General features: G+C 43.4%; 1 protein-coding gene across 2 annotated transcripts in view; it reads right to left on the bottom strand.

Annotated features, from left to right (window-relative positions):
- The window catches only part of B4GALNT1 (beta-1,4-N-acetyl-galactosaminyltransferase 1), a 199,932-nt gene that overhangs the window by 60,626 nt on the left and 119,084 nt on the right, over nucleotides 1–20,222 (bottom strand). For both annotated transcript variants that reach the window (XM_044286578.1, XM_044286579.1), the window contains exons 4-6: nucleotides 15,394–15,500; nucleotides 10,805–10,845; nucleotides 7,068–7,248 (exon numbers count right to left, since the gene is read on the bottom strand). In XM_044286578.1, the coding sequence (XP_044142513.1) occupies nucleotides 7,068–7,248; nucleotides 10,805–10,845; nucleotides 15,394–15,500 (329 nt within the window). The remainder of the gene's footprint in view (nucleotides 1–7,067; nucleotides 7,249–10,804; nucleotides 10,846–15,393; nucleotides 15,501–20,222) is intronic.

The raw sequence follows: 20,222 nt of genomic DNA, 5'->3' as shown, positions 1-20,222 counted from the left end.
TTTCCGCTAACTTATGCAAAAAATAAAAAATTTCTAGGAACTCACCAGGCCCCTCATTGAATACCTTTGGGTGTCTTCTTTCCAAAGTGGGGTCACATGTGGGGTATTTATACTGCCCTGGCTTTTTAGGGGCCCGAAAGTGTGAGAAGAAGTCTGGGATCCAAATGTCTAAAAATGCCCTCCTAAAAGGAATTTGGGCCCCTTTGCGCATCTAGGCTGCAAAAAAGTGTCACATCTGGTATCGCCGTACTCAGGAGAAGTTGGGGAATGTGTTTTGGGGTGTCATTTTACATATACCCATGCTGGGTGAGAAAAATATCTTGGTCAAATGCCAACTTTGTATAAAAAAATTGGGAAAAGTTGTCTTTTGCCAAGATATTTCTCTCATCCAGCATGGGTATATGTAAAATGACACCCCAAAACACATTCCCCAACTTCTCCTGAGTACGGCGATACCAGATGTGTCACACTTTTTTGCTGCCAAGGTGGGCAAAGGGGCACAGTATTCCAAAGTGCACCTTTTGGATTTTGCAGGCCATTTTTTACAAATTTTGATTGCAAGGTACTTCTCACACATTTGGGCCCCTAAATTGCCAGGGCAGTATAACTACGCCACAAGTGACCCCATTTTGGAAAGAAGACACCCCAAGGTATTCCGTGAGGGGCATGGCGAGTTCCTAGAATTTTTTATTTTTTGTCGCAAGTTAGTGGCATATGAGACTTTGTAAGGAAAAAAGAGAAAAAAAAATAAAAAAATCATCATTTTCCGCTAACTTGTGACAAAAAATAAAAAATTCTAGGAACTCGCCGTGCCCCTCACGGAATACCTTGGGGTGTCTTCTTTCCAAAATGGGGTCACTTGTGGCGTAGTTATACTGCCCTGGCAATTTAGGGGCCCAAATGTGTGAGAAGTACCTTGCAATCAAAATGTGTAAAAAATGGCCTGCAAAATCTGAAAGGTGCACTTTGGAATATGTGCCCCTTTGCCCACCTTGGCAGCAAAAAAGTGTGACACATCTGGTATCGCCGTACTCAGGAGAAGTTGGGGAATGTGTTTTGGGGTGTCATTTTACATATACCCATGCTGGATGAGAGAAATATCTTGGCAAAAGACAACTTTTCCCATTTTTTTATACAAAGTTGGCATTTGACCAAGATATTTTTCTCACCCAGCATGGGTATATGTAAAATGACACCCCAAAACACATTGCCCAACTTCTCCTGAGTACGGCGATACCAGATGTGCGACACTTTTTTGCTGCCAAGGTGGGCAAAGGGGCACATATTCCAAAGTGCACCTTTTGGATTTCACCGGTCATTTTTTACACATTTTGATTGCAAGGTACTTCTCACACATTTGGGCCCCTAAATTGCCAGGGCAGTATAACTATGCCACAAGTGACCCCATTTTGGAAAGAAGACACCCCAAGGTATTCCGTAAGGGGCATGGCGAGTTCCTAGAATTTTTTATTTTTTGTCGCAAGTTAGTGGAATATGAGACTTTGTAAGAAAAAAATAAATAAATAAAATAATCATCATTTTCCGCTAACTTGTGACAAAAAATAAAAAGTTCTATGAACTCACTATGCCCATCAGCGAATACCTTAGGGTGTCTACTTTCCGAAATGGGGTCATTTGTGGGGTTTTTCTACTGTTTGGGGATTGTAGAACCTCAGGAAACATGACAGGTGCTCAGAAAGTCAGAGCTGTTTCAAAAAGCGGAAATTCACATTTTTGTACCATAGTTTGTAAATGCTATAACTTTTACCCAAACCATTTTTTTTTTTTTGCCCAAACATTTTTTTTTTATCAAAGACATGTAGAACAATAAATTTGGCGAAAAATGTATATATGGATGTCGTTTTTTTTGCAAAATTTTACAGCTGAAAGTGAAAAATGTCATTTTTTTGCAAAAAAATTGTTACATTTTGATTAATAACAAAAAAAGTAAAAATGTCAGCAGCAATAAAATACCACCAAATGAAAGCTCCATTAGTGAGAAGAAAAGGAGGTAAAATTCATTTGGGTGGTAAGTTGCATGACCGAGCGATAAACGGTGAAAGGAGTGTAGTGCCGAAGTGTAAAAAGTGCTCTGGTCATGAAGGGGGTTTCACCTAGCGGGGCTGAAGTGGTTAAGACCTCCCCGCCTATAAGGCATGGAGAAATAAAGTGCCTTCAGTCTCACACGCTTCCTCCCCCATAGTAAGTCATTAAGCATCCGCTCTATCAATCTGAAATGCTTGTCTGTAATCCCTATAGGCGAGTTGCGCAGGACATAAAGAACCTGGGACAGCACTACCATTTTTATTAATGAAATTCTATCCGTTCTTGCTTGCAGAATTTTCTGCCATATCTTAATTTTTGCTCTCAACTTCATCAGCAAGGGGAACAGGTTAAGCTGTAGATATTCCTGAGGTTTGGCGGAAATTATTATCCCCAGGTACTTTATTGAATCAGAGATCGTTATCTGATTATTTAATTCGCCTCGCAGCTCGTCTATCGGGAGAAGTACGGTCTTCTCCCAATTGATCTCAAGTCCGGATATGTCGTTGAAGCCCATTTTTTTCATTACCTCCCAAAGAAAAATCCACTCCACCCTGTCGAAGGCTTTAGTAGCATCCAACGACAGGATGGAGCGGGCGCCGCGCCCCGGGGATTGAATATTCATAAATAGCCTATGCAAATTGTGATGGGTGCCCCTGTTTGGCATAAAGCCGTTTTGATCCGGATGAATAATCGTAGGAATAACCCGCGAGAGCCTCCTAGCAAGGACTTTTGATAGTAACTTAGCGTCTGTATTTAATAGGGAGATTGGTCTATAGGAGCTCAATTCGGCCGGATCTTTATCCTTTTTTAGAATTAGAACAATAAGGGCCTCCATCATAGAGTGTGGTAATCTCCCTCCCTGTGCTGCTTGGGAAAAAACCTCCAGCAGCTGGGGGAGGATCACCTCACTATGCTTGCGATAGACCTCATATGGAAGGCCGTCTGTTCCTGGCGATGAGTTCCCCGAGACGGACCCAAGGGCCTCCTGCAACTCAGCAAGAGAGCTCCTCCTCCAGATATTCTTTTTGAGTTTCATTTAACGTAGAAAGTGGAATTTTCTCCAGGAACCGCATCACCAGTTCAGACGACAGTCCAGGGGAAGATCTATATATCTGAGCAAAATATTGTAGAAAAATATTCCCAATTCCCTCTGGGTCTGTTATGGTTTCGCCCTCTACATTACGAATTGAGATGATAGATTGTTTTTTCTTATCTTGTTGCGAAATTATTCTAGCTAGAAGCTTGCCCGGACGTCCAGACTCTATGAAATAATTGAGCCCCTTGAAGAATACCCTGTGATTTGCTTTCTCTGTTACATATTTCTCCAAGGAGCAACTAGCCTTCTGCATCTCTTGCCTATTGTGCTCAGTGGGATGGCTAGCGTATCGCTCAGCTGTGCGTGCAGCGATCTTACCCAGTTCCTCCTCTTTCTTCCTAAATGTTCTCTTTACTGCGGCAATCTCGCTTATAAAGACCCCCCCTCAAATATGCTTTCAAGGCATCCCATACTATGTTGATATTAGCAGAGGGAAGGTTAACCTCCTAAACGGAGGATATCAGTAGTTTAATCGTCTGCAGATTGTCCAGAATAGTGAGCCAATATGGATTTAGCTTAAATCCTAGCCCCCTAGTATCCTTATTCTTCCCGCTGCGAACCTCAACCAGTAGGGGTGAATGGTCCGAAACTGTTCTTACTCCGTATCGCATCTTACAGATATTACTCAGATTGCTCTCATTAGTAAATGCTAGATCGATCCTAGACATTGCTCTGCCCCCCCTACTGACACAGGAGTATACTCTTTCCTCCACCAAGATGTTCCCATATATCCACCACTCCCACCTCCGAGCAGAATTGAGGCAGCGGGGAGTTACAAGGATACCTCCCCTTTTCCACATCAAGTGAAAATCTGTCTTTATTAGGATCAATGACCGCATTAAAATCCCCTATCAGGATTAAGCGGCATTCTGGTCTCTTTTCAGAAAAGAGCATTAACTGAAGCAGTGGGTACATTGAAAATGGCGGAGGTATATAGAAAAAGGCTACGATATAACTATCACCATTAAGCTTGCCATGCAAGAAAATAAATCTGCCCTGGGCATCTATATGAGATTTTATAAGGGTGAAGTCTATGGAGTTATGAATAAGAACCGAAATACCCCTGGAGGAGCCACTAAAGGTAGAATGATACGATTGGGACTGCCATCCCGTTGTCAGGCGGGACAAGGTTTCCCTAGTTAGGTGAGTTTCTACTATACAGATAATTGCTGGAAGATATCTTTTTAATGCGTCCATAAGCGCTTGCCTTTTAACTCTTTCCCCAAGTCCTCTGACGTTCCAAGCTACAATTCTAGTGGACATCTCTCACAAAAGGGAAAAAAAAAAAAAAAAAACAGACCATTCCTGCAAGGTGGGTCCCCCCCCCCCCCACTCTTGATCCACCCGAGCTAGTCAGCGAACCTCTAACCTCCGGCCGTTCTCCCCCAGCCTGGCCCCCCCTCCTCCAATCATAGTGAAGCACAATTTCAGATGCCCATTTGATCCATCCAGTCTGATGCCTGTTGTGGTGACTCAAAAAAAAGGGAAGACCCGTTATGAATTACTCTTAATTTCGCTGGGTATTGTAAGGAGTATTTAACCTCCTTAGCCGCCAAGCGTTTCTTTATCTCTATAAAATTTCTTTTTCTTTCCTGAGTCTGCCACGCAAAATCAGGAAAGAAGAGCAGTTTTGTACCCTGATATTCAATAGGTGTACATTCTCTTGCTCTCCTCAAGATACTATCTCTATCCGCGGACAGTAATAATTTAATTAAGACTGCACGCGGGGGGTCTCCATGGGATGGGTTTCCCTCCCGGAATTCGGTGGGCTCTTTCTATTTGAAACAGAGGAAAAGTTATCGCTGCCAAAGCTATTCATAAGCACATCTTTAAGTTGTTCCTCTAGATGACGGCCTTCAACTCCTTCTGGGAAACCGATTATACGAACGTTGTTGCGCCTTGATCTATTTTCTAAGTCCTCTATCTTGTTTTGAAGTGCTTGATTTTCTGAAGCAAGAAGCAAAGTTTTAGATTTTAATATGCCCATGTCAGTTTGCAGAGAGTGTGGGCGGGATGACGTGAGGGAGCGCGTCTCGATCCTCCCCAGTGCTGGTCTCTCCCCTCCAGGCTAACGCTGACCAGCTGAAGCCAAACAGCTGATGCCAAGACTCGTGCTCTGAGACGCTGAATCTTACCTGGTCTGGCCGCTGATCGCTTCTCCTGTTGCTGCCGTGTGCTGCTGCTGCTTCTCTCGTCCTGCTCTGGGTGTTCTGTCCCTCGGCCGTGCTTCCTTGCCTCTTCGCCTGCCCCGCTCCTCTGCCTGCTGTCTGCCGTTCGGCGCTTCTTGTCTGCCGTCCTCGCTGTGGCTGCTCTGCTTGGGCCCTTGACTGGCTCTGATTGATGGGCTCTGCTGGTGCTGCCCTGCCTGCCGTCTTCCTCTCCCTGTGGCCGAATTGCCTTGCTCGCTTGGTTTCACCCTGCTGCTTTCTGCGGATGCTGGACTGTCACTCTGCCGGATATCTTGCTGCCGTTATACCTTATATCGCCGTCGCCCCTCTCCTCCGTTAGCCACAGCGTGCACTGGGACTAAGGCTCTGGACATCACACTCTGGTCACGTGAGAAATAAGTATTCCATTTTATTCAGTCTACACTTGCAGTACTGCTGATTTCTATGCTATTGGTGAAGAGAGGGGTTAGTAGTGTACATGGCAGCAAAGAGGGTGTAGTTTATTGCCGAAACTTTGCGTTACGCAAAAAAAATAAATAAATAAGGCAGCCGGCGTGAAAAGAATCAAAAGAAATATAAAGGAGAGTACAAAGTAAAAGAAAAGACAGAGGCGAGGATAAATCTTGGGAGAATGGCCCCAAAACGACGCTCAGTTGATTCCTCTGCAATTAAGCCTGGGGCAAAGACCCCAGAGAACAAAATCGACAAGTTTTTGAAGTCGCCCTTTCTAAATGATAAAAATCCTGCTAAAACCAAACTCCCTGCTAAGACGAAAAAATCCGCTAAAACCTCCCAAAACGATGAACTCTCCCAGGATGGTCTAGAGGACGCGGATCAGGAGGTAGGCGAGGAAAGCCTCTCTGTACAAATGCGAACCGAATACGACCCAGCTGTCTTGGACAGAATCCTAAGTGCTGTGGAAAATAATGGTACTTTAGTGCAAGGAATGTCCACTCAATTGGGGTCAGTGCAGAGCGATATCTCATTAATAAGAGAAGATCTAGTAAAGATTCGGGATCGAGTCCATAGCATGGAAAAATCCGTTGACTCTCTGCAAACTGACAGTTATTTATATTAACCAAATGTAATTATGAATTCATCATGTCTAATCCCAAAACTTCGTTTTCCTAAGGGTGGCTTCACATGTGGCAGATTTTATTCCAGATATTCTTAGAATGAAAAGCAGTTCTAGTCGCATGGATTTCTGCAAGACCTATTCAGATGAATGCACTTAAGGTTCATTTACAGAAAATTTCTGCAACGCAATCTGCTGCATATGAAGACACCCTAAGGCCCCTTGCACACAAGTTTTCTGCGTGGGTGCGATGCGTGAACTGAACGCATAGCACCAGCACTGAATCCTGACCCATTCATTTCAATTGTTCTGTGCAAGAGCGTTTTTTTTTTTTTTTGTTTGTTTTTTCACGAGTCATTTCTACGTCGCGTGAGAATCTCAGCATGTTCTATATTCTTCGTTTTTCACGCTGCTCTAATCCCATAGAAGTGAATGGGGCGTCAGTAAAAAATGCATTGCCTCCGGATGCATCCTGCAACACTGAACGCAAATTCAGACAAAACTGACTGAACTTGCTTGCGAAATGGTGCGAGTTTCACTGAACGCACAATGAACGCATCCGGAGCCAATCGGTATGGTTTGTGTGAAAGAGGCCTAAAGGCCTGTCAGTGACCAGATAGATTTAATAGACGCACATTTTGCATATCGCTCCAAGTAATCTTGCCTGGTTAAAATTACTCACCGGTGTCCACAGTGTTTGGGTGGAATACAGTGTTGGTATAAGAAATTAACTGAAGCTGACAGTTGAGATTATCCAACAAGGGGCTTGATAATGCGATTTGTTTTTCTCCTGCGCCTTTTGTTGTGACACTGTCCACTTCTGCAGCTATGTTGAAGGTTCCCATGATGCATGACAAGCTCACCTGGGAGAAGAAATACATTGAATATTGTCAGGTAGAGGTGAAGGTCGTATTTTTATTTTGTAGTCTTGACACGTTCAGCACATTGGATCTCAGCACCAGTCTAGGGTGATCTTGTTGAATTACAAAGAAACTTACATTTCTGAGGAGATGACCAGTGGCTGGAGATTGGAGTATCACATGTGGATTGTGACCTAATGCCCTGTGGCTCACCACTGGAGCCTTGATTTATGGCATTGACCATATCAAAGGGTATTCTCACCTCCGCCATTTATGACATTTCAGGCATGTAATGTAAACAGGTTCTTTTGCTTTGTATACAGGCTATTATTATATCTTGCATACAAGTCAAAGACTATAGAAGGACAAACCTGCTGACAGTGCCCTCAATCCCCCCAAAACTGCATATTCTAGTAAAACCCGACTTCCTGTAGGTCATGTTCTTCAGTGTTTAGGATTGCTTGCATCCTTGAAAGAAATTTTGGTAAAGGTCTCCCTCCGTGCAGATTTTATAATGGATAAAACTCCTGCTAGCACAGCAAGGGGCCATAGGGTTTATGCACCAGTCAGTCTATGAAAATCAGAGTTTCCCCAAACAATTTCAGTGTTTTTCAGTTCATTACTTGTGTACGAAGCAAGCAGGATCACTTGCATATTCTTCCTTTATGTGTCACTTGTGAAAGTTACATAGGCTGAAATAAAGGACAATCCAAACCTTGATCAGTTACATTAAATTTTACATTACATTGCTATTATTATATTGATAGCCTATCCTCAGGATAGGTCATCAATATCAGATTGGTGGGGGGCCCCTTCATTCAGCGGTTTGAAGAGAAAGCAGCATTGTGTAAGGCTACTTTCACACTTGCGTTCAGAGCGGATCCGTCTGGGGTCTGCCCAGACGGATCCGCTCATATAATGCAGACGATGGGATCCGTTCAGAGCGGATCAGTCTGCATTATATTGCAGAAAAAGTGTGAAAGTGTGAAAGTAGCTGCAGATGGATCCGTCCAGACTTTACATTGAAAGTCAATGGGGGACGGATCAGTTTGAAAATTGAGCCATATAGTGTCAAATTCAAACGGATCCGTCCCCATTGACTTACATTGTAAGTCTGGACGGATCCGGCTGCCACGGCCAGGCGGACACCCGAACGCTGCAAGTTCGGGTGTCCGCCTGCTGAGCAGAGCGGAGGCCAAACACCGCCAGACTGATGCATTCTGAGCGGTTCCGCATCCACTCAGAATGCATTGGGGCCGTACGGATGCGTTCGGGGCCGCTTGTGAGAGCCTTTAAACGGAACTCACAAGCGGAGCCCCGAACGCTAATGTGAAAGTAGCCTTATCCTGGCTGCAGTCTTGACAGCCAGCAAGTGTAATCAGAACCCTGCCCTCCCCATTCACTTCAATGGGACGGCTCCTTCTTATTCAAGTGAATAGGACGGAGCTGTCCCATTGAAGAGAATAGGGATAGCATAGCTCTAATTACACCTGTTCGCTGTCGTCGTTGCAGCGGCAAACAGAGTTCGTACAAGCACAGTGCTCTCTTCAAACAGGTTTGCAGGGGTGCCAGCAGTCAGCCCCCACTGATCTGATACTAATGACCTATCCTGATGATAGTTTATCAATATAACAAAAGCAGACAAGCCCTTTTACAGTTAGCAAATGGTATAGAGCAGGGGTGGCCAACCTTACAGACAGAGCCAAAAAAATAATAATAATGTATGACTATCAGGAGCCACAAGCTATACATTTACACACAAGTCACCGTATTTTTCGCCCTACAAGACGCACCTAGGTTTTAACAAAGAAAGAAGAGAAAAAGATTTTTCATCTGATCTGAGGTCTGATAAATATATTATTTTCTTATTTTTCATTAGCAGAGAAAAAAAATATATATATTTTTCATCAGATCTTAGATCAGACTTAAATCGGATCCCCAATCTTCAGACCCCCCAAACCTCAGACCTCCAAATCAGACCCCCTAAATAAGATCCCCAAACCTCATCAGACCTCCAAATCAGACCCCCAAAATAAGAACCCCAATGCTTGGATCAGACAACAAAAATCAGACTCCCAGCGTCGGACCCTCAGTGCTCAGATCTCCCCTTCTCAGATCTGACGACCCCCATTGCCCAGATCAGACCCCCATTGCCCAGATCAGGACACCCCCCGGCTCCACAGCTTTCAATAGTGACTGCTCTAACTGTAAAAATAAAAACCTTCCTATACAGATGTCTACATTGTCTTTACTCTACATGTGATTAATGTTTCCATTGGGATGAAGAAATCCTGTGTCAGTTCTTTGTATTTACTTTGTTACTTTGTAAGTATTTGTTCATGAACAAGCCAAAATATTTTAGCATCTCACAGAGGTAACTCTCAAAACATCAAACAAAAAGTCCACTGCCCTTGAACCCTATCCAGCTCTCCTGTAAATTTTAATTTTTTTACACAAAATTCAATACTAGATTAGAGATGTGGTCTTAGGCTGGGTTCACATCAACCTTTAGTTCTCCACTCTTCTGATCCACTGTGCTTCTTTTGTATATTTTTTTTTTTTTTAGCAGTTCCATCTGAGATCCGATATTTTAGATGAAAAGAAAAAGTCCTCCACGAAGGACTTCTTCCGTCAAAAATAGCGGATCTCAGATGAAATTGACCAATCCAGAAGCAAAATAAGCACAACAGGTGCTTAAACCCCCCCAAAACAAACGGATCAGAAGAATGGAAAACTTAACGGCGATGTGAACTCAGACTCACAATTCATACTATAACACTGGGTCACAGGTTTTCAGCTCATTTTATACACCCCAAGATTTAATATGCTTTTGATGTTGCGGCCTGACATTGAGCACTGCTGCTTAGCTTATTCGTCACCAGAAAACCCAAGTCCTTCTCTTGTCTCTAGTTTTATTCCATTTAGTAATAATTTCTGCAGCTTAGATGCATTTTACCTATTTTTTTTTTATTGTTGTTGTCTGCTTTAGCAAAATCATAGCATAACTTATTTATAGTTGCCTTAATGAAAGATAAGAAAAACAAAACAAAACAAAAATTTGTGAACCCCCTTTTATGGCACTTTGAGAGCAGCATAAACTTGATCACTTACTTTCCCAATCCTTTTTCTTAAAATTTGGATTGATCAGCTCAAGCATGAGCCGAACACTGAAGGCCATTTAATACACTGTACCCCTGGGAGCCCTCATTCAGGAGCTCCTGACCCAGGAGCTTGTAAATATGAGGACTCCTTGACGAGGGCAGTGAATAGAGAGAACTCAGCACTTGGCTCACACTGAAGCTGGTCAATGAAATTTTAATAAAATGACTTAGTCCAAGAAAGCTGCCCACCTTTTTTGCTCAGGGTATCTGTCACCAATTTATGCTGCTCCCAGTTTATGCTGTTCTGAGGGCAGCCTAAAACTGGTGAAAGATTGTTTTTAATGTTACTATTATATGGATCCAAGCAGAACTGTAAAATTGCCATGGCACACAGGCTCACAATCAACAGGTCATAATGACCAATACATAATTTGCCAATGTGTGAATAGTAGGCTTACCTGATAAGAGTTTTTCTTTTTGAGATCCAGCAAACTAAGTCCTAAAAGAACAAATGCAAATGTTAAAGCTTTATGGTAACTTATTTCTTGGAGACATCTATCAAAATGGTTCCAATATTGTTTTTAGAGTTAGATATCACACATGGCTATCCAGCGAAGTTCAATGTACTCAACATGAGTTTGACCACTCAAAGACCGTGACAGACGTCTCTGGAGGCAATGAGTCATCAGAAAATGACCCACAATTTAAATCAACTTCAGACAGAAGCATTGCATTTTTCACTGTGGCCATTGAGCCTCATAATATGCTTCCTGTTTTGAAGAAAGTCATCTGTCATTATGACAGGCAGGATTAAAGGCTAGATAAAACTGGAGGCATATAACAAATCTTTGAACTGCTGTGAGCTGAACAGCAACTCTGGCAACACACACCACACAAAAACAGTAGTAAAATCCAGTGCTGTGGAGTTTGGGGGCTATTTTTGGCTGGGGTCGGGAATAAAAAAATAAAAAATAAAAAAAAGGTACAGACCAGCTTAAAAAAATAAAAATAAATTAATATTGTGTAATAAAATTTTACTTCCTTAGGAATTTTAGAAATGTTAATAATAAATTATGTTTATGTTCTATCAGGGCATCCATGAAGGAGGATATGACTAAGACAATACTTTTTCTAAGGACAAGTTCATAGATTTCTTACTATTAAAAGCATAACAAAGTTTTCCAGTTATTGCATATTTACTTAGAATAATTAAAATGTTAACTTGTCCCCTGACATGGCTACAGAAGCAGCAAGTCTATCCATACTTTTATAGTACTTGTCCAAGGCTGCAACCTTCAAAAAAAAAAAAAAAAAAAAAAAAAAAAGGTTTTTATTGTCACTGAAGGGTCAAAGAGGTACCAATGAGGCACTGAAGTGTCCCATCCTGCACGGTCTCTCCGCTCTCTGAGCCCTACTAAAAACCCATGCATGTGCCCTCAGTGTCAGACACTACTCACTCTGGACCCGCTCTTACTGAGCACAGTCACTGAAAAGAAAGCTGCATCTGCATGCACAGGTTTTCAGCAGGGCTTAAAGAGCTCTATCATTCATGAACTTCTGATGGTGAGGGTGGTGTAGCAGAGCCAGGAGAGGTGTTGGGACGGGGCACTTAAAGGGGCATTTCCATTTAAAATAAATACAATTTAAACCTCTGTTTTTTCTGTCCTATCAGAGGAAGTCAGCCTCAGGATGTGGTGTCATGGAGAAGACTAGGGAAAAAGCTTTATTTTTTTACATAATTCCAGCAATTGAGAAGTACAGTAGAGGTCTATATAGTCTCATTGCCTTCATCCCTATTCAGCCATGTCACCAGTGTGCCATGTATTTTCTAGGCGACACAAGTTATTTGCTTATTTTGTAGCTTGTTCAGAAATTGTATTCCAACAAATTGCTTTTATGTTCTATCTAAGCAGCCTGATTATTGATATAATGGTGAGAAAAAGCTGGATATTACCATTTTACTACAGGAAATTTATTATTACTAAATATTGTCCCTTTATGAAGGAGTCAGACCTTTGGTATACCAACTCCACAGCACTGGTAAAAACTGTATAAGGGCTTCTGGTTAGGGTTGAGCGAAACGAGCTTCAGATCATAGACCCGAAGTTGATTAAAAATCTTTGTTTGTAATGCTGTTTCTGTACAGCATTTACAATGTATTTGCTCCGTGTATCTCATCTGAAGTTGTGCGAGACTTAGGAATATCGAAGTCGTTTACCAATCTGTGGATTTAAAATAGGAATCCGAAGTACCTTGGTACCGAAGTCTCGCGCAACTTTGGACGAGAAAGTTTTCCTACACGGAGCAAATACATGGCAAATGCTGTAAGGAAGCAGCATTAACTACCTCAGCCCCCCTAGCTTAAACCCCCTTAATGACCAGGCCACTTTTTACACTTCTGCACTACACTACTTTCAAAGTTTATTGCTCAGTCATACAACTTACCACCCAAATGAATTTTACCTCCTTTTCTTCTCACTAATAGAGCTTTCATTTGGTGGCATTTCATTGCTGCTGACATTTTTACTTTTTTTTATATTAATCGAAATTGACCAAAATTTTGGCAAAAAACGTCATTTTTCACTTTCGGTTGTAAAATTTTTCAATTAAAACGACATTTTTATATAAATTTTTCTCTAAATTTATTGTTCTACATGTCTGATAAAAAAAATGCAATAAGTGCATTTATTGGCTTGGGTAAAAGTTATAGCGTTTACAAACTATGGTGCAAAAATGTGAATTTCTGCATTTTGAAGCAGCTCTGACTTTCTGGGCACCTGTCATGTTTCCTGAGGTTCTACAATGCCCAGAAAGTAGAAATACCCCACAAATGACCCCATTTCGGAAAGTAGACACCCTAAGGTATTTGCTGATGGGCATAGTGAGTTCATGGATTTTTTTTATTTTTTGTCACAAGTTAGCGGAAAATGAATATTATTTTTTTATTTTTTTTATTTTCAAAGTCTCATATTCCACTAACTTGTGACAAAAAATAAAATTTTACATGAACTAACCATACCCCTCACGGAATACCTTGGGGTGTCTTTCCAAAATGGGGTCACATGTGGGGTATTTATACTGCCCTGGCATTTTAGGGGGCCCTAAAGTGTGAGAAGTAGTTTGAAATCCAAATTTGTAAAAATGCCCTGTGAAATCCTGAAAGTACTCATTGGAAATTGGGCCCCTTTACGCATCTTGGCTGCAAAAAAGTGTCACACATGTGGTATCGCCGTACTCAGAAGAAGTAGGGCAACGTGTTTTGGGGGGGTCTTTTTACATATACCCATGCTGGGTGAGAAATCTCTCTAAAAGACAACTTTTTCAATTTTTTTATACAAAGTTGTCATTTGACAGAGATATTTCTCACACAAAGTTTGGGTATATGAAAAAATACACCCCAAACCACATTGCCCTACTTCTTCTGAGTACGGCGATACCACATGTGTGACACTTTTTTGCAGCCAAGATGCGCAAAGGGGCCCAAATTCCAATGAGTACCTTTTAGGAGGGCATTTTTAGGCATTTGGATTCCAGACTTCTCACACTTTAGGGCCCCTAAAATGCCAGGGCAGTATAAATACCCCAAGTGACCCCATTTTGGAAATAAGACACCCCAAGGTATTCCGTGAGGGGCATGGCGAGTTCCTAAAAAAAATTGTCACTGAGGTGGGGCGGACTGAACGCAAGTGTGCGCACAAGATCGGGCGAACACTGCGTTTTTTGTAGAGCCTATAGAACATGTCCTATTCTTGTCCGCAATTGCGGACAAGAAAAGGCATTTTCTATATAGTTCTGGCAATGTGTGGATCCGCAAAATGCGGAAAGCACATTGTCTGTATCCGTGTTTTGCAGACCCGCGGATCCGCAAAACACATACAGACGTCTGAATGGATCCTTACAGGGGGGTGATCAGGGAGTCTATATGGGGTGATCAGGGGTTAATAAGGGGTTAATAAGTGGCAGGGGATGGGGGGGTGTAGTGTAGCGGTGTGTGGTGCTACTTACAGAGCTACCTGTGTCCTCTGGAGGTCGATCCAAGCAAAAGGGACCACCAGAGGACCAGGTATATCAGACGCCGTTAACAAAACAGCGTCTGATATACCTTTCAAGGGTTACAAAAAAATAAAATAAAAAAATCGCATCTACAGCCTGCCAGCGAACGATTGCCACTGGCAGGCTGTAGATGCACTCGTTTACCTGCCGTTTCCTGTGAACGTGCGCTCCTGTGTGCACGCGGTCACAGGAAATCTCGCGTCTTGCGAGATGACGCGCCGGCGCGTCAAGGAGGAATGAATCGACCGCCTCCGGACTGCAATCCTGCGTTAGGCGGTCCGGAGGCAGTTAATGAAGTTTAACAAAATCGACTGGATCTATGATCAGAAGCGCGACTCACTCAACCATACTTCTGGTTTTTAAAAGAGACATAGGTACCATAGACATTGCTATGGTTGTGGCCTTTACTGTGGTTTTAATGCCGATCTTTTTCCCACTAAAGTTACTAGGGAACCTTCATCAAAGATTGTAAAATAAAAGTAGCATAACCTACAGCAAAAGGGCATGCTATAGGTTTAATAACGCACACCAGGACCTGAACATACACATTAAAACACATGATCCATACCTTCATATGCAAGGACAAATGAGCCTGTGCAGGGATAACACAATCTGCACAATTTAACAAATTCTCACTGCCCAGCAAAGGGTTAATTACATGATAATTCACAGAGGACCAATGTTCGCCTCTGAGAAGAGTGGTGTCATTAGGTGTGTCTGGTGTATTCAGTCAATAAATGCAATGTCTGTTCTCTAGGGTGAGTAAAGATAAAATAATCCATTGCTAGATATGCTGGAAGACTATGTGGTTAACACAAGATGAAAACCAGACAGACAGGATCTATTCACATGGGGTAGAGATGTCTGCGACTCTCCCATACTCTGGAACCAACTTTATTCAGATGGAACGGAGTTCTGGCTGCAGAAATTTTTGCACAAAATCCTCTGGGTGTGAATATTCAGTAATAAACAGAATAAAAGAACAGTCACACACCTGGAATGAGTATTGTCTTCAGAGGACGGACTTCCACACCCTGAACGGGGTACTGCAATGGAGAATTTGCTTCTGCAATAATAATCTTGTCTGCTGGACTAAAGGATCTGAAAAAAAGAAGTCAAAATAGAAAGTCTCATTAAATCAGGTTTAGATACAATCTTTTTGTAAGGCTACTGTCCTACTTGCGTTTTGGCTTTCCGTTTGTGAGATCCGTTCAGGGCTCTCACAAGCGGTCCCAAACGGATCAGTTTTGCCCTAATGCATTCTGAATGGATAAGGATCCGCTCAGAATGCATCAGTTTGCCTCCAATCAGTCTCCATTCCGCTCTGGAGGCGGCACCAAAACGTTGCCTCCGCTTGACGAAACTGAGCCAAACGGATCCGTCCTGGCACATAATGTAAGTCAATGGGGACGGATCTGTTTTCTGACAATAGAAAAACGGATCCGTCTCCCATTGACTTTCAATGGAGTTCAGGACGGATCCATCTTGGGTATGTTACAGATAATACAAACAGATCTGTTCACGACGGATGCATGCGGTTGTATTGTTGTAATATCGTAACAAATCAGTTTTTGCAGATCTATGACGGATCCGCCGAAAACGCGAGTGTGAAAGTAATGTAATGTCGAATAAAAATTTAACAAAAGACAAAACTACACCAAAAAAATAATAATACTAGTTAAAAAGTTTAATTTGGCTTCACACCAACTGGGGTGCGCTGTGTGTGTATACACCAAGAAAATGTATGAAGAAGTTTTGGCCAAATACAAGTCAAAGGCTGTCCTTTAGGCATACTTTTCAGCCAGTACAGATGCAGATAGAATGCGCTTTTCAATACAACCGTAGTCAGTAAAAGACATACAGGTACGCCATGGACTCAAGCACACAGCTATAGTACAGTTCCGCGCTGTATATGGCCCCTATAACAGACATAACAGGTCAGTAAAAATAGGCGACTTTCCTGTGACCGTAAAAAAAAAAAAAAATCTTGTGGTACTTAACTAGGTTATTTTGGTGGTAATTATTTTACAGCCCACAGTAAATGCTGGTAATGCGTTCTTATCAGTTTACTTAGATATAGACATGTATTACTTATAATCTTTATCATTATGATTTTCCAACTTGTCCGTAAAAAATTAGTTGGCAACCCTGCATACAAGACACAAGGGCTCTGCCGTGAGCCTCTCATTATGGTGTAATGTAAAGCCATTTCTGAAGATCGCAATGGTAAAATGTATTGATGCAGTTAAAACTTTGGTTAAATAATAAAAAAAATTAAACTATAGCTAGAAAGCCCAGATGACTGAGCCACATTTGGATTTTCAAGCACAGATTTGCTCAAAATGTGATCATTTGCACATTTTTGCAGCAGAATTCACCATTTCCATTGAAGACTGAAATTTGCAGGGTTAATTTGTATAAGGGTCCATTCACACGTCCGTTGTTTCTTTCCGTATCCGTTCCGTTTTTTGCAGAACGGATGCGGACCAGTTGCGTACCTGTTCATTTTCAATGGGTCCTGAAAAAATTCGGACAGCGTTTCCGTTGTTCCGTTCCGCATGTCCGATAAAATATAAAACTTGTCCTATTATTATCCGCAAAAAATCGGTTCCTGGTACAATACAAAGTCAATGGATCTGAAAAAAACGGATGACATACGGAAACATTTTTTGCAGGAACAACGGATCCGCAAAAAACAGACCAAAATTCGGGATATAGAAAAATACTGACATGTGACTAGACCCTTAGGCCTCATGCACACGGACGTTTTTTTTCACGGTCCGCAAAACGGGGTTCCGTTGGTCCGTGATCCGTGACCGTTTTTCCGTCCGTGGGTCTTCCTTGATTTTTGGAGGATCCACGGACATGAAAAAAAAGTCATTTTGGTGTCCGCCTGGCCGTGCGGAGCCAAACGGATCCGTCCTGAATTACAATGCAAGTCAATGGGGACGGATCCGTTTGATGTTGACACAATATGGTGCCATTTCAAACGGATCCGTCCCCATTGACTTTCAATGTAAAGTCTGGAGTTCTGTTATACCATCGGATTGGAGTTTTCTCCAATCCGATGGTATATTTTAACTTGTAGCGTCCCCATCACCATGGGAACGCCTCTATGTTAGAATATACTGTCGGATATGAGCTACATCGTGAAACTCATTTCCGACAGTATATTCTAACACAGAGGCGTTCCCATGGTGATGGAGACGCTTCAGGTTAGAATATACAAAAAAACTGTACATGACTGCCCCCTGCTGCCTGGCAGGTGCTGCCAGGCAGCAGGGGGCAGACCCCCCCCCCCTGTTTTTAACTCATTGGTGGCCAGTGGGCCCCCCCTCCCCTGTTGTTAACTCGTTGGTGGCCAGTGTGCGCACCCCCCTCCCTCCCTCTATTGTTTTAATACATTGGGGCCAGTGTGCGCGCGCCCCCCAACCCCCCCTCTATTATTTTAATACATTGGGGCCAGTGTGCGCGCGCCCCCCCAACCCCCCCCCCCCCTCCCTCCCTCTATTGTTTTAATACATTGGGGCCAGTGTGCGCACCCCCCCAACCCCCCCCCCCCCCTCCCTCCCTCTATTGTAATCATCATCGGTGGCAGCGGAGTAGAAGATTTTCATACTTACCTGCTTCTTGCTGCTGCGATGTCTGCGTCCGGCCGGGAGCTCCTCCTACTGGTAAGTGACAGCAATGCGCCGCACAGACCTGTCACTTACCAGTAGGAGGAGCTCCCGGCCGGACGCAGACATCGCAGCAGCAAGAAGCAGGTAAGTATGAAAATCTTCTACTCCGCTGCCACCGATGATGATTACAATAGAGGGAGGGAGGGGGGGGGGGGGGGGTTGGGGGGGTGCGCACACTGGCCCCAATGTATTAAAACAATAGAGGGAGGGAGGGGGGGTTGGGGGGGCGCGCGCACACTGGCCCCAATGTATTAAAACAATAGAGGGAGGGAGGGGGGGTTGGGGGGGGGGGCGCGCACACTGGCCCCAATGTATTAAAACAATAGAGGGAGGGAGGGGGGGTGCGCACACTGGCCACCAACGAGTTAACAACAGGGGAGGGGGGGGGGCCGCACAATGATATTCAAACTGGGGAGGGGGGGGGGGGGGTCTGCCCCCTGCTGCCTGGCAGCCCTGATCTCTTACAGGGGGATATGATGGGGTTAATTGTACTATCCTATCCCCCTGTAAGAGATTGGGTGCTGCCAGGCAGCAGGGGGCAGTCTTGTACAAAGTTTGCAGTGTATTCTAACTAGAAGCGTCCCCATCACCATGGGAACGCTTCTGTGTTAGAATATACTGTCGGAAATGAGTTTTCACGAAGTGAAAACTTAGATCAGAAAAAGCTTTTATGCAGACGGATCTTCGGATCCGTCTGTATGAAACTAAAACCTACGGCCACGGATCACGGACACGGATGCCAATCTTGTGTGCATCCGTGTTCTTTCACGGACCCATTGACTTGAATGGGCCCGTGAACCGTTGGCCGTGAAAAAAATAGGACAGGTCATATTTTTTTCACGGCCAGGAAACACGGCTCACGGATGCGGCTGCCAAACGGTGCATTTTCCGATTTTTCCACGGACCCATTGAAAGTCAATGGGTCCGTGAAAAAAAACGGAAAACGGCACAACGGCCACGGATGCACACAACGGTCGTGTGCATGAGGCCTTAATCTGTAATATACACGACATGCTGTGGATTAAAAAAAAAAAACACTCCCTACAAATCTACCAAGAATTGTATCTTCTATTCCATTCTAAGGGTCCATTCACACGTCAGTATTTTTCTATATCCCGAATTTTGGTCCGTTTTTTTTGCGGATCAGTTGTTCCTGAAAAGGAACCGATTTTAGCGGATAATAGGACAAGTTTTATATTTTATCGGACATGCGGAACGGAACAACGGAAACGGACAGCACACATTGTGCTGTCCGAATTTTTTCAGGACCCATTGAAAATGAATGAGTACGCAACTGGTCCGCATCCGTTCCGCAAAAAACGGAACAGATCCTGAAAGAAAGGGGCGCGTTTTGCAAATGCAAATTTTCAGTCAAGTCGGACATAAAACTCTGTAACAAGCCCGTATGCTTAATGCATCAATGCCCAATACCCGCCTCTAAAACCGCTCAGAATGGCACTATACACCGGCCATTTGTGCCAGTGACATCACCGGGTTCCCTGCTAGGCGGAAACACTGGTGTGAAGCAAAGTACCTGCACAATGCAGCGCAAAGCAAGGAGCGCACCGGAGCAAAGAAATGCTCCAATGCTCCACCTGTACATGGTAAAAGTCAAGGGGATCTTATATCTGGGATCAGCCCTGAACCCGGAAAAACCCTATAAAGGGCTTGTACAAGGCTAGACAAACATGGCTTCTCAAAACCTTCTCCACAAGTTGTATGTGGAAATGCAACTCTGCTCTTTCACCGAGCTGCAATGCCAGTGTGGACATGTTTAACCCCTTCACGACTGCAATACGTTTATATACGTGATATTTGCACATGCCCCGTGCAGCTATCACGTCTATAAACGTCAAACCAGCTCTTTAATCCAAGCGCTGCAGAGCGCTTGGATTAAAGCTTCTGCCCCTGCACTGCTGCAGTCACGGACAGCATACAGTGCAGTAATGCCGGCAAGGGACCAATCAGAATGGCTCCTTGCCGGCAAGCAATACGATTGGTTAGTCTGTGCAGACTAACCAATCGGATCGCGGCAGTGAAAAAAATGCCGGTTTCAGGCTCTGATCTGCGCTCTGCAGATCAGAGCCTGAAATCAGGTAGTGTCTCTGTTCCCCCCCGATCTGTACCCCCCGATCTTGCGCCT

Source organism: Bufo gargarizans, chromosome 3, assembly GCF_014858855.1.
Source record: "Bufo gargarizans isolate SCDJY-AF-19 chromosome 3, ASM1485885v1, whole genome shotgun sequence".
Classification (NCBI taxonomy): domain Eukaryota; kingdom Metazoa; phylum Chordata; class Amphibia; order Anura; family Bufonidae; genus Bufo; species Bufo gargarizans.
Note: the sequence above shows the minus strand (reverse complement) of the source record. Positions and strands in the feature narration are given on the sequence as shown.